Raw genomic sequence first — 15,567 nt, 5'->3', positions numbered from 1 at the left:
TCTGTTCTAAAACTAGCCATGTCTGACCACCACGCAGTGCAGCTTCAATTGGAGTCCTATGAGGTGCCTGCCATCACTAAAAAGGAACAATATTTAAGCAAAAGAATTATGTATAATGATAACATCAACTGACTGAAATGCATGAATCACACATACCATGGTTTGACAATGGTAACTTTTCCTATGATAGCTTTGCTCCTGACTTTTACTCCTGTTTTGATGCCACATGTCCAGTTATGGCCACAAAAGTTAAACAAGCAAAAACTGTAAACAAAAGTATCATTGAAACTAGGGAAAAATTAAAATTACTCCATAGTGCAATGATGAATGACAGAGAAAATCTCAAATGAAAAGAAACCTTCAGCATTTATCATGAATACTATAAAGATTTATTGATGTAGAATAGGAGGAACTATGTTGCAAATAAGATTCAGGCTTCACACAGTGTTACTGTTGGTGTCTGGGGAATGATAAACAGTTTTAGAACATGCAGAGGCAAATCCTGTGTGGACTTTGCTATTAATTAGAATGGGAGTTCATAAAACATCAACTTGAAACTTCAAACATAATGAATGAATGTGCCTACTTTTCTTCATTAGTGGAAAACATCAGTGACAATCATAAAAACCCATTAAGCCCTAACAAATTGCATAGAAGTAATGAATATACTAGCTCTTTAAAATCATCCAGTGTGGGGCATTATGAAGTCAATCAGGCATCTTCTCAGACTGACTAAAAATAGTCCAGGTAACACTAATCTTTAAACGAATTGGACAAATACAAAATTGAAAACTACAAACAAACAGAACCTAATGTTGGAAAATCAGAATAGATTCGTAAAATGTAAATCATGCTCAGTTAATTGAAGAGGTGTTAAATGGCATCAAAGACAAGGAAAATGTTGCAGGTATATACCTAGACCTTGAGAAAACTTTTGACTGTGTGAACATCACTATTCTATTAGATAAGCCCAGCAGCACTGATTATGACCTACCTGAATAACCGAAAACAATTTACACTGCTTAAAACTGAAAATGGTGTTCACAAATCTAAAATAACTAATATAAATTTAGAGAGCCACAGGGATCAGTATTGGGTTGTCTTCTGTTTTTGATTTATGTAAATGACATTAAATATTGCTCTCTAAGTTCCAACGTTGTTCTAAATGCAGATGTTATATCCATCATGTATAAAGAGGAATCATTTAATGAACTAAAGAGCTATTGCAGTAAAGTGAAAAATAAATTGTTCAGTACTTTAATGAAAGCCATCTAAATGTGAGCACCTATGAGGACATGTCTCATGGAGTTACCATTAGTTGTTTCAGTGATTAGATTAGACTGCATATAGGCAGTGAACTGGTAAAAAAGAGCTTAGTGTAATATTCCTCAGTTTGACCATTCATAGCAATCTGAAATGGGACATGCATGTTGACTCTCTAGCATGTATGTTATCTAAGAAGGTATATGCAGCTAATATGATTAGAAGTTCTACAAAGGCAGTGTTTCCTAAAGACTGCATACCATGCTTCATTTTTTCCTGAATTTAAACCATAGAACAGAAATGTGGGGAGCAGCAACCAAAGCAAATATAAATAAGCCACCAATACTTCAAAAAAGTGCTATATGAATCACCTGTACAGGAAGGAATCATGCTGTGACTTGTTTCCAAAAGCTGGTGTGCTTGCCATAGTAAACATGAAGATTCTAAAAGCCATATTGCTGTACACCAACATTTATTTTTATTCACTAGAATACCAGAAATAAAGAAAAATTTTGCATCAGCAGCCACAGACATCACTCTATGAAAATCGTCCACACTGTCCAAGATTAAAAATAGTCAACGCACTGCTGATTGCAGTTATGACTCATCCCACATTATGTTTAAATTTCAGTGTAAGAAATTCCTGTTACAGAATCCTTTTTACACGTTAGGAGAACATTATACTTACATGCAGAATAAGAAGTGCTTTGAAAAATGTGTGTAAATAGTGTTCAGCAAACCATTTATTTGTGATCTTAGTAAATGTTAATCAATAAAGAACAATATAAGGAAAAAGACGGATTGCGTAATACTGCTAAAGATGACAATTTTGAGTTGCAGATAGGTACAACAAAAAGACAGTTACACATTTAGCTTTTGGCCAAAGCCTTCTCCAAAAAAGAAAACAGGCACACATTCATTCATTCAACCAAGCACACCTCATGCACACATGACCGCCACCTCCGGCAGCTTGGTCCAGTATGCATTCTGGTCTGAGCTGCCAGAGGTGGTGATCATATATGCTTGAATTGTGCTTGCTTGTGTGAATGAGTATGTGTGTGCTTCCTTTTCTGAAGAAGGTTTTGGCCTGTTTGCAGCTCAGTGTGTCAGCCTTACAGTGTGTAGCAATCTATCCTTTTCCTTATATTGTTGGTACTCCAACCCTCAATTGTTTGTTAATCAGTAATATATTCAAAAAAATGTATCATTGTGTTATGTACAAGAATTGTAATGTTTGTTGTTTTTGTGCATATACAATGAATAATTTGATGTTGAATGAAGTATTATTATTATTATTATTTCTACTGCTGCTGCTACTACTACTACTACTACTACTACTACTACTACTACTAACTAAATGAGTTCTGTGTTAAACTCAGCATAGTGTCAATAAACACATATGTCTGACATTAAATGTGGAGAAATATTTGAAGTGAAATTTGTGAAATTTTGCAATACACACTGCTCACGCAGTCATAAAGCAATCACACCACCATTCTTACAAGTCCTATACAAGATATCTTTCGTTTCTCTTTCTGTAGTAAGTAATGTTGGGGGACTGTCATTAACAGTCTCATTTTCTGTTAGTAATTCATTGATTGTGCCACCTGGTATGACCATCACTCAGGTTATCTGTTAGCTTCATCATTACTTTAGTCTCCAAAAGAACAGCTTGCCTTTTGAACTATATGGTTAATTAATATTCTAATGTTCTCAGTGTTGGAGCTCTGTACACTATGAAAAGATTTAATTTAATATTGCATCATCAGAGTCCTGCAGTGACATTGTAAAAGGATTCTATTGTGATATAATCTTTATTTCTTCCAGTGAAGATGGTGATACACGAAGTAATAAAGAATACGCTTATACAACATCTCAATTAACAAGGCTCCTGTCATCATCACCAGAATGGTCAAAGGTCAGAGAATCTGAAAGAGATAGAATGGGGCTAGCTCTAGATTATGAGACTGAATTTTGGTAAGTTAGTTTCAACCTCATCTTCCATCCCCCCCTTTTTTCCAATCCAAATTCTGTTAAATATAATTATTTATGACAAGAATTTATGACTAGTCTAAAACAAAAAAGTGAGCTGGAACTTCATGAGATTCACAGGAATTAAACTTTAAAGTATGTACTCCTGCTACGTTACCAGAGAATTGTATAAATTTAAGTATAATATATACAAAAAGCCACACACAAATGTGCAGTTCATAGCAGCCTTTTCATGTCTGGAGAAATATCGTAAATCCACTAAAGTGCTAGGAAGATTTGAACTTCACATGGCACTGTATTAAATGTTGACTCATTGCTGAGATCAACATTAAGAACAGATATCTCATTGTCTCCAGTTAAAGCCAACATTTATCCCTAAAAATTTACTGAGCAATTTTAAGTACATCATAAATCCTGTATGTTATTATAAGTTTGTACAGTTTCTGTTGCAAATATTTCCATAATACATCAAGCAGTCCATCATATCAGACAGGCATCATGTTGATTTCTTAGGAGTATTGGGAAACCTACCTCTGATTTTTTTTCTTCTCTGGGATTAGGAACTCAGAACACCTAGTTCTTAACAAAAGTTTGTTATCAAGATATGTTGTATACGTCCATGGTAAGTCTATTTGGAGGATCCATACTACTGACAGCTTGCAGTAGCTGAGCATATTTCATGACATTTAACTCGAAATTTGCATGGTTACTTTAGCAGTATAATATAAATATTTTTGAAACAAAGGAGACCACTCACCATAAAGCAGAAGCACTGAGTTTTGATAGGCACAAAAAATCATCAATCTTTCTGCTCTTGGTGAGTGGTCTTCTTTAATACAAAAGTATTCACATTCTACAATAACTTTGTTAACACACTTTAATATAATTATGGTCAAACCTGATATCTTTTTGGTTTAAAATCGCACTTCATATTGAGCCCAATATTATAAAAAGGATTGATTGCTACTCACCATATAGTGGTGATATTGAGTCGCTTGCAGGCACAATAAAAAGACTACTAAACAATTAAGCTTTCGGCAAGAAGGCCTTCATCCAAAATAGACAACATACACACAGTTTTTCACTGAAACAGAGTTCACACTCACATGACCACTGTCTCTGGCTGCCAGCCAACCAGCCAGAGATGGTGGCCAGGGGCAATTCAAGAAGTTGGTCAAGGGTGGAGGGCTAATGGGGGGGGGGGGGGGGGGGGGATGGAATATCGCTTAAAACGAGAGTTGAGGTCTTCCGCTAACAATCTGGTAAAATTTGGTGTTGCTTAAAGTAGTTTTTGGTAACTGTTTAGGAGTTCAGGATTTGAAATGTGTATTAATAAATAATAAGATGCCCATTTTAAGTTAAATTATATTTATTGATTTAGATAGTAAGCTATGTGCCACTCTTATTCTTTTGTTAAAATGTGTTTGAAATACATTACAACCTATTTTGCTACATAATTACATAAAAAAGATTGAATCTGTTGGAGTAATATATTCAGTGATTTCTGAAGTCATTTTAACCAGTGTAATATGATGCTCCTTTGTGGGGGGGCTATAGTTTATACTTTAAACACAAGGACAACTGTCCTGACATACAGGAAAGCTGCCTGTTCTTAACCTTACAAGAAATGAGACTACTCATCTTTCTACATCTACAAAAAATGTAGATGTACATGTAGATTAGTCTTTTCCTTTAATGTGTATATCCTCACCATACAATAGTCAGTTTACTTATTATAAACCAAAAACGCCTGAAAGTCTTACTGTGACTCTGGTTAGTACGTAGTGCTTAAAAAAAGGACTTTACACTTTTCTAGGTAATTAAAGGAAATAAAAACTCCATATGAAAAAATCAAACAATGGAAAATTCAGGATGGAATAATGACAGGGGGGGGGGGGGGGGGGGCTATGGGGGCTATAGCCCCCTCCCCCTCTCCATTTCCACCATCCCTGATAGTGACCATGTGGGGGTGAGCTGTGTTTGTGTGCATGTATGTTGTATATTTTGGAAGAAGACCTTCTGGCTGAAAGCTTACATGTTTAGTAGTCTTTTTGTTATGCCTCTCTGCAACTCAGCATTTCCACTATACGGTGAGTCTCTGCCAGGCACTTAAGTGTGAATTGCAGAGTAATCATGTAGATGTAGACGTAGATGAGTGGCAATTTATCCATTTCATAATATTGTCATTATTCCATCCTGAATTTTCCATTGTTTGATTTTTTCATATTGAGTTTTTATTTCCTTTAATTTCCTAGAAAATTGTAAAGTCCTTTTTTTAAGCACTATGTACTAACCAGAGTCACAGTAAGACTTTCAGACTTTTTGGTTTATAATAAGTAAACTGACTATTGTATGGTGAGGAATACACATTAAAGGAAAAGACGAATCTATATGTACCTCTACATTTTTTGTAGATGTAGAAAGATGAATAGTCTCATTTCTTGTAAGGTTAAGATTAGGCAACTTTCCTGTATGTAAGGACTGTTGTCCTTGTGTTTAAAGTATAAACTTTCTATTCCCATCATTAATTAATCCTGATTTTCAGTTATTAACTTCCCTGCTTATATGAACTGTATTCATCTGATCTGCCCCTCAGTATAATGTGCACCAGTGGCTGACAAAGAAGCTGGTAATTTCTTTTAGAGCGATATTTCTTCAGCCTAATGCTTACCGCAGTCACTAAATTTGTGAAATGAAAATTATGTATTAAATATGTATTAATTGAAGATTTGGTGATATAATTCCACAGAACAGATCAAAATGTTTTTTCAATGCACAGTTAATACAATATTTATAGTATTTGGTATTTCTAGCAGATAAATTTACTCTCTGGTGCCTTTCAGTGTACATAATGATACTTATAGCACTGTTCTTCTGTTCAGTATATATTCCAGATTTTTCTTGGTAATTCCATGTTAAGGTATGACTAGTATGGCACTTTTTGTTGTGTAGCATAGGTTCTCAACGAGAAATGCAGATGCATGAAATATACGGAACTTTTATTTTGCCAAATAATAACAGCATAACTGTTTTAGGTCATGGAGTGACATCATACAGAGCAGTTATAGAGTAGAACAGACATGTGCAATCATATGAGTAGTACAGACATATTGATGCATTCAGACTGACAGATACAGAACAGCGACAAGTATAGAATGGATGACAGGAGCAGACTGCTGGCTAGCAATAGTGGACACTGAAACATCCTGAAGAAGATCCCAGCAGATGGGCCAAAACATTGATTATTTTAGAAGGAAATATGATGCGGCCTGACAACCGAAAAGATTTTACCTTTAGTGACAACAACCACGAAAGCCTGCATACTTACATAAGGCCTACATACTTACATATAAAAACCATTTTGCCTGCCAGGGGCCATTGGCTCTTGGCTGCAGGCAGTTGAGGCATTGCACACTGATCGGTGACCTCTAGTGGGAGACTGCAGCGGCCAATTGGTGTGCTATTGAAATCGTTTTTCGTGCACCACAGAAGTGGCAGCTAAGGAGTAGTAATGGATGGATTTCTACAGTCCTGCTTCCTTGAGGGGGAGGGGGCATCTGGATGTTCCATTCCCCCATGACATACTGAAGGGTGACACATTCATAGTGCCTGAGGCAGACATTCCGAGTGTGCACAGTTCTGGGTCTGTGCAGGCCCACAAGCCAGGTCAGCAGTGGTCCCGCACCTTTGCCCTCTCCCTGCTTCCCCCCTCCCCCCCTCCAGGAAAGGCCGATGGATGGCCCCAATACCCCAGAGGCAGGGCCTAGGTGATGTTAGAGTTGTCACTAGGTGCCGTAACTGGGGAGCCGTGGTGTCTGGTGGGAGGAGGGTATGTGTCGCCAGCAGTGTAGGAAGTACCTGTGTCAGCATTTGGAAGGTGCCTACATAGGAGCAGGAGCCATCTGCAGCAGAGTAAGAGGCACCCGCGTTAATGCTGAAAGTGACTGGAGGCACCGCGTAGGTGCAGGAGGCACCTGGTGCAAGGTAGAGGGCACCTGCATTGCTGCTGGAGGTCCCTGGTTGTGCCTGCAAAGGTGCTGGTGGCACGTGGAGGCACTTGCTTTGGCACTGAAGATGTCAAGAGACCAAACTGTTTCATCCACGTGGGACAGTCAACTGGTAGGAAGGTGGCCAGACACAGCCAGAGCAGTGTGCTGCCGCAGTGAACTACGATACTGGCAGATGCCAAGGCAGAAGCAAAAATCTTAAAAGGAGATAAACCAGAAAAACATTGTACTGGGGAGGCATCTGACATAAATGTGAGACAGGGTCACAAGAGTCATGTCAATGGCAATAGATGGACAACAAATAACAAAAGGAAACATGGAGGCACTGACGTAAAGGTGATAAGGATTCTGTCGCAAGGAGGCATGGATGCCAGTGCATGGTGCCGAACATGGATTGTGGCAGGCCGTGACCAAGATAGGAAAGTACTGTAAGTAGCTTGCCAGAGTGGTTGCTGGAAGTCAATAATGGGGATCCCAGCAATGCATACAGTTGCAAAGTGAAGAGTGAAAACAGCTGCTCCGGTGTCCATATGCAGCTTTTTCATGTTGCAGCAAGAAAGAGGGGCAAGACGGAAGTGCTGCATGGTGCCCTTGATACTATTGCCAACGGAGCCATCCATAGCAGCACATTTCCTGGTTGGGACTGCAATGGCTTCCTCTTCACCAATCGGACATGTCACAATGTACCAATGTGTTCCACGAAAAGCAGTGGTGCCATCCCATCCACGCTACTATTTGATAATTCAAGAAACAACATCAAGGACAGATCTCAACAGTAAAGGATTCACTGACAAACTACTTTGTTGAGCATGAGATGGAGAATGACATCACAAACAAGGAGCTGGCATAGGAAGAGGACACTAGGAAAAATTCGACACACGTGGCAAAAAACAACAAACAAACATGACAACAAGAGAGACCAAAGCTGGGCTTGAAAATAGAGCTAATTGACACAAGAGAAGGAAGCAGATCCTCCAGGAGGTCAAGAAACTAAGAGAAGGCGGTGGGTCCAGAAAAGGGAGCCAGTGAACCATAGGAAGGAGTTGGGTCTTGAGGAGGAGGCCAATAAATGAAGAGAAGAAAACAGATACTGACGAGGATGCCCATGAACAGAGTAGTCCTGAAAAGAGTGCCGATGAACAGATAAGGGAGACCAGTGCTGAAAAAGATGCCAATGAACAGAACAGGGAGGCCAGTCAGAACAATAAAAAAGGGAGTCTGTTTCTGTAAAGGAAGCCAGAACAACACATACCAATTTCTGTGTCCGTTTTCTGAAATACAACAAAGTGGAGGCACAACCATGCCACACAGGCTTGCCAAACTCAAAATGTGACAATGTAGAGGTGCAGTCATGTGTCAGAGCTTTCCCAGATTGCAGCAAAATCACAGTACAGAGAACATAACAGTACACCAAGAAATGGTGGAGCTTGTACTGTCAGTGTTGCAATGAAATGGTCACAGGTGGCCATATGAAATAGTCGTCATTGTAGAAGCTCATGACTGTTCCAGAGCAGAGCACACGAAAGTCACCAACTTGTGTTGTGTGTTGAACAAGGAAGAGTGGAGCAGTACGGACTTGGGACACATACAGTAGAATGACTAGTACTGCATGTTTACAGGTACAGACAGTGACAAATACGGACTTACAGATACAGAACAGTGACGAGTACAGAATGGTTGATGGGTACATATTGCCAGCCAAGCTGATGCACTCACATATAAAGAGTATTTTGCCCACCAGGAGCTGCTGGGCCTCATCTGCATGTGACTGAGGCACCAGACCATGAACAGTGACCTCTGGTGGGGGCCAGGAACAGCTGAATGGTTTTCTACTCAGACTGCATCCTGTACTCCACAGTTATGGAGGGCAAGGTGTAGTAACAGACAGGTATTGGCAAATGTGCAGCCACACAACAGTGTGTGCTATCAATACTATCAGGGCACTTTAGAAGGGACAGCTGCAGCCCTGTTTGGCAGCTCAAATCTATCAGTCATATGTAAATATTCCAAGCCACCAGGAATGTCAACAACAACATTAAGCCACCGTTTCTACAAGAGACTCTGTTTTCCATTCAATTGTTGTGTCTCACCAAAATGACTACCTGTAACTTAGATTCTGCTCACAATGTGCTCTGCAGGAGACAACTTCAACAGTTCTCTATGGACCTAGATTCTAATGTGTAACCCTCAATACTGGGACCATACGTGTATTTATTTTGTACATGTCACAACTGTCAGAAAACTATATATCTGTCTCTGTAATTAAAGCATTGTGTCAGAATTAGACTAGGGTATAGCAATTTGTATGCAACCATAGTCATCCTTTTTAGGTGTCTCCTTAATAGATAGTCATTGAATATTGTGATTGTTGAACAAGCAGTGGGACAGCTAATAAACACCATTAAATAAAGAAGTTAATACTGATTGCCAAGATCTAGTAACCTCAGTGTTAACATTATCAACACATACTTTCTTGTGCTGTTTTTATTGACATTTAGGTTTTTGTATTACATACCCACTCGTCAAATGTAGATAATCAGGAGCTTATAATTCTTTCTATAATACATTTCAGTGTATCAAAGAATGGAAATTCCACATTGGAATATCAACAATAGAAGGAGAAAATAGATTGCTTCTCACTGTAAAGATGACACGTTGAGTTGTAGTCAAGTGCAGTGAAGGCACTTACACATTAGCTTTTGGCCAAAGCATTCTTCAGAAAATGAAACACACTCACATTCATTCAGACAAGGAAGCACATCTTACACACTCATGACCGCTCCTGCAACAGCTCAGACTGGAATGCTGAAAGCTAATGTGTAAATGTCCTTTCGTAGTGCCCGTTTGTAACTGGACGTGTCACCTTTACTGTGAATAGCAATCTATCTTTTCCTCATATTGTTGACATTTCAGATAATAATATTTTGATTAATGTAAAACTTTCCCGTCCACTTTTGTGAAATAATCACATCGCTTTCACAGTCATATAATGGCATTACTTTTCTATTCTTACTTACTTTGTCTGCAGCCCGTGGTCGTGCGGTAACATTCTCGCTTCCCACGCCCGGGTTCCCGGGTTCGATTCCCGGCGGGGTCAGGGATTTTCTCTGCCTTGTGATGACTGGGTGTTGTGTGACGTCCTTAGGTTAGTTAGGTTTAAGTAGTTCTAAGTTCTAGGGGACTGATGACCATAGATGTTAAGTCCCATAGTGCTCAGAGCCATTTGAACCATTTTTTTACTTACTTTACTTTATACATTCACACCGGGGGACCCCATGATATTGCAGTTAAGGCTATTCTCTGCTTTTGTCTTTTGCTGTCTGTCTCTTGTTTTCCAAGACTCCGAGCTGCAACAAGTCTTGTCTCAGTCCATCCATCCATCTTGGCTTAGGTCTTCCCACTAGTCTACTGCCTGATGGTATCCTGTCCATTACAACTTTGGGGTATCTCATTTCTTCCATTCTTGCTGCATGTCCAGACCATTGGAGTACTTTGTGGCTCATGTTTTGGACTATGTTTCCAAACTATTAACCTTTCTCAATTACTGGCACTGCCATTCCAAGCAGATTAAATATTTCTTTTTGATGTATCAAGGATTACAGTTATTAACTCCATAAATAACACACACTGCTTATTTACTAACCTCAGTATTAACTTTACAGGAGCTCTGTTCAATACAGAGCTCTTAAAGAAAACTAACTGAAAATTCATCATAATAAAAAGAACACCTGCCTGTCAACTCATAATTTTAATGCAGGAAAACCCTAATGGTTTACACCCTTGCCTTTATAACTTAAATCTGTTGTAGCTATTCCCCTGGAGTATATGCCACTCCAGCAGTGTTCGTACCTTCCCAACATTAATAAGTATTTAATGTTTCATGTTCTGCATGCTCCTCCTTATCCCAGGATACTGATTGACTTTTATGTTTAATTTCAAAATATCACTTCCTTCACCCTCTTCTTCTCTTTCTACAGAAAAGATACTCCAGTTTTCTTAAGGTAGAGTTGGCATCACCTTTTAATGCATGTACATTCCTCTGCTACTGCTTAATAACCAGAAATTATTTGTTCGTTTTCTTCCTAGTAGTTTCATTCCAGAAATCATTTCCTTTATAAATCATATGATATTGCTTTTATTAATGTGGAGGAGACAAATGCTTATTTCTTTCTCTTTTTTGAAGGATGCCATTGGAGGATTTTGTGAGAAATTTTAGTGAGCTGACTATATGTCGTCTCTATAACACCAATATATTTGCTCTGTCACAAACGTGGAAGGAGGAGTCAGTAAGAGGAGAATGGACGACTGGAGTTAAAGGCTCCCTATCTGACAGAGCTGGTGGAAGTTCTGAGTTTCCAGAAACATTTCTTCGGAATCCACAGGTAAAATAATTTCTTTTGACCTTACAAAATGATATTCAGCTGCTAGAAGCATTTACAACAATAATACTATGTACTGTTATCTGAGAACCAGTTTTACTGTTGGCGAAATGCAGTGTGTTCATATTAATAACTTGAAAACTGGTGTCAGTGACAAAGTTAGTAAAAATAGTCTCACATGAGGTATCTAGAGAAGGAGAAAGAGAGAGAGGGATAGGAAAAGGTTCCAGTTGATGACCTAGAGTGAAGTAGAAAAATAACTGGAGTGGGGGGAAAGGATGGGGGGCTGAGAGCAGGATGGGTTGGAGGCAATAAGAAAATGGGGGCTGTCAGTGGTGGGAGGTCACATGACTGCCTGGTACCAGTCCTGCACCATCTACAGCACTCCAAAGTGATCAGTGTGCTCTTTTAAGGGAATGACTATTATTTTGTACATTTCTAACTGTATTGTGATTATGGTATCAAACATTGTCCCATGAGCTTGCTACATTTTACAGTTTGCAGTTTGAAAGTGTGAAAATTGTTAAGTGTGGTGTGCACTGCTGGAAAAACCGTCACTTATTTTATTTTCTTCAGATACAGCAACAGACATGCTGAATTTTATTTCTTGACTATTTGCCCTCAAAGGTCCCAATAATTTATAACTACTTTCTGTATGTTTGAAAATTAGCAGTGTTGCATTCAAATTCAAAAATGGCATACTCTGTTATATACCGGACAGTTTTTATCATGCAGTTCTGAATCATATTAGAAATACAATGTAATACTTATGTAATGTTGGATGAATAAAAATGCAATTTTCTCCCATCCACATTATTCTTTATGCAATTTAAATAACATTCATCTGTCATCTATGAATAAAATGTTCTGGGCAACTATGTCATCATCAAATGGATTTCACATTTAAACCCAACTTTTCATCCCTGTCTGTGGAGTAAATTTTCAAGGGGGATTATAACAGTACTCTACATACCCACCTGGAAGATACGAGGTCACCTAAAATAAATCAAATGCTTGTAAACTGCTGGAAAAGCAGGAATGTATAGGATTCTGTGTAGTGGATACTACAAAAAGAATAGTCAAAAATAACTAGCAGAGCACAAGATCAATTCCAGAAGGGGGGAGGCTGATAGATAGCTGTTGCGGAACATGTTTTGCTACCAGGAGACCACCAAATTCATTTTGATAGGACTCTAGTACTGGCAGTCACAAGTGGATACCATGAAAGGCTATACAGAGAGGCCATAAAGATTGTGAAACACCATAAAAATTTCAGTAGGTAGGAGGAGGGCATGAAATTGAAAGACATTTGGAGCCTGGTGCTGAAGAAGATGTGTATTAGTCTTCCACCATGGGGTGATAGCAACAGTGGACAGTGGCAGTCGACAACCGCCAATTGTGCTCAGATATTCAAAACATGTGACATCACACCACTGCACAGAAGTATGCTTTAACAGAATTTTGCTGCAGGCAGTAGTGAGCCAGGGTGTGAATTGGACACTCAAGGAGCTGTAATCCACCTTGAAAATGTCTTCCACATATGCAGATGAAACATTGGGTTTAAATGTGAAATCCATTCGACCATGACATATGAGCCCAGAACATTTTATTAATTTTGACATTTCTAGCTGTGAAAGTTTACATTTTAAAATATATTGTTCAAACACAAATTGTTTCTCCCCCGCTATCACCAAAATGTTCAGCACAGCCAGTGTATAAATGTCTTACCGATGCAGAATCCTGTACAGTGGTTGCAGAGAAAATAATGAACAGTGTTACTTCTTTTGCAGGTGATCCTGTCTCTGAAGGGGTAAAAAATTCCATTGGCAGAGCTGAAATAGCAAATGCTGGTTGAACATTGTGACAGATTTTGTTCTTGGGAGGAGATGTTGGATTGCAAACAAGCACAAACAAAAAGGCTGCTATACATTTAAGCTTTTGGCCAAAATTTCTTCTTCTCAAATAGAAAACACACACACACACATTCACTCATTCACAAAACTTGCACATACATGACCACTGTCTTTGGCTGCTGTGGTCAGATTGCAGACAAAAACTACACCTGATAGAAGCAGCAGTCTGACATAAGTGGTGGGGATGAGTAGGAGGCATGGGGTGAGGAGGGGGAAGAATAGCATTCTAGCATTATAGAGGTAGGGGAAGGTGAGTGATGCATTTGAAAGCATGCAGGGACATTGTGGGGACATGGTAGGGCCACTAGGTGCTGTTGGAAGATTTAAAGGAGAGGGCTAGGAGGGGGGGGGGGGGGGGGGAGGAAAAGGAGAAAAGTAGGGAAGAGGGAAAATTCTAGTGGGTGTATTGGCAGAATAGAAGGCTGTGTAGTGCTGGAGTGGAAGGATGGAATGGTATAGGTATCTGGAGGACAGGGACTAGCAAAGGTTGAGATCAGGGGGGCTAGTGGAATGTGGGATATATTGCAGAGAGTGTTCCCCCTTGTGCAGTTCAGAAAAGCTGGTATTGGTGGGAAGGATCCAGATGATGCAGGCTTCTTGGCCACTGTTTGGCAGTGGTCATTCATGCAGACAGACAGCTTGTTAGTTGTCATACCCAGATGAACATAACTTTCATCTACCATATTTTACAGGCTGTAAGACACACTTTTTTCTTTGAAAAATTACCTACAAAATTCACGTGCATCTTATATTCTAAATTCATATAACAATGTTCAGTATTTGGTTTAACATTCCCCTCAGTCTTAAAAATGGCCATTTATTCGATACCTTGGGAAACCTATCTCTATCTGGCAACACTGGATTCAGCTGGCAGCAGCATGAGTTGCGGGTATTCACAAGCTTGCTAACACTGTCTCCCTCCCACCCTACCATCACACACCCAGAACACTGTCAAGCATTGCAGTCTTCAGTGCCAGTTAATTTGAATTGAAAGTGATTTGTGTTATAGGTAACAGTATAATATTTTTGTTAGTAGCTAGTTTCGTAATGAAAAAAAAAAAGGTATTCATATGATGCAGGCTGTAAATTGAAAGTAATAGCATATGCAGAATAACATGGAAACACAGCATGTGGGGAGCATTTTGGCCCTCTACCAAAAAAAATCATGATTGGTGGGTAATAAAGAAGAACTGAAAAAATTAGGAACACTGATGTGCAAACAGAAGACTGAATACAAAATGGCCAAAACTAGAAGGTGACATATTGAAATGGTTTGAAGAACACCGTCAAAATGGCATTGGAATTAATACACAATGGTTCTAATACACACTCGTAAGCTACCACTACAGTGCAACTTAACAGACTTTAAGGGTGGAATTGATTCGTGCTACAGTTTTATGAAGTATCATGGACTTAGCATGTGAACTAAACCCAAAACATCTTAGAAAATTCCACAAGAGTATGAAGAGAAAATATTATCTTTCCATCGTTTTACTATTCAACATTGAAAGAAAGCCAGTGTGGAACTAAGCCAAACAGCGAATTTGGACAAAACTCCTCTGATGTCTAATGTGCTGAGTAACAGAACTGTTGCCATGAAAGGTGCTAAACTGTAAGTATAAAAAAAAGTGGACTTTAAAAAATGCACTACAATGCTGTCCTTTCATGTTGTGCTGACAGTACTAAACTTCATTCAATGATCATTTTCAACTACAAAAAAATGCCAAAATCTTCTTAAATACCACAAGGTGATGGTGTTTATGTACATGACAAGGGTCGGAATGGTGAGGCTGGTATGAAATTATGGATTCACAGAGTGTGGGATAGAAGGAAAGGTGCTCTATTGAAGAAGAGTTCTCTTCTTGTAGTAGATCAGCTCAGTAGTCATTTGTAAAATTCTGTGAAAGAGAAATTGAGACAGGGAAGAACAGAGATTGTTTTTATTCTGGGAGGACTTGCTTCACAACTGCAGCCCATTTACATCTCGATAAATAATCCATTTAAAGTGTATAT

General features: G+C 39.0%; 1 protein-coding gene across 2 annotated transcripts in view; it reads left to right on the top strand.

Moving 5' to 3' along the window:
• LOC126161452 (calpain-5-like) overlaps positions 1-15,567 on the top strand; it is a 323,178-nt gene that overhangs the window by 212,127 nt on the left and 95,484 nt on the right. For both annotated transcript variants that reach the window (XM_049917273.1, XM_049917272.1), the window contains exons 8-9: positions 3,091-3,240; positions 11,446-11,644. In XM_049917273.1, the coding sequence (XP_049773230.1) occupies positions 3,091-3,240; positions 11,446-11,644 (349 nt within the window). The remainder of the gene's footprint in view (positions 1-3,090; positions 3,241-11,445; positions 11,645-15,567) is intronic.

Source organism: Schistocerca cancellata, chromosome 2 (assembly GCF_023864275.1).
Source record: "Schistocerca cancellata isolate TAMUIC-IGC-003103 chromosome 2, iqSchCanc2.1, whole genome shotgun sequence".
Taxonomy (NCBI): Eukaryota; Metazoa; Arthropoda; class Insecta; order Orthoptera; family Acrididae; genus Schistocerca; species Schistocerca cancellata.
This window is presented reverse-complemented; position numbering and strand designations above follow the sequence as displayed.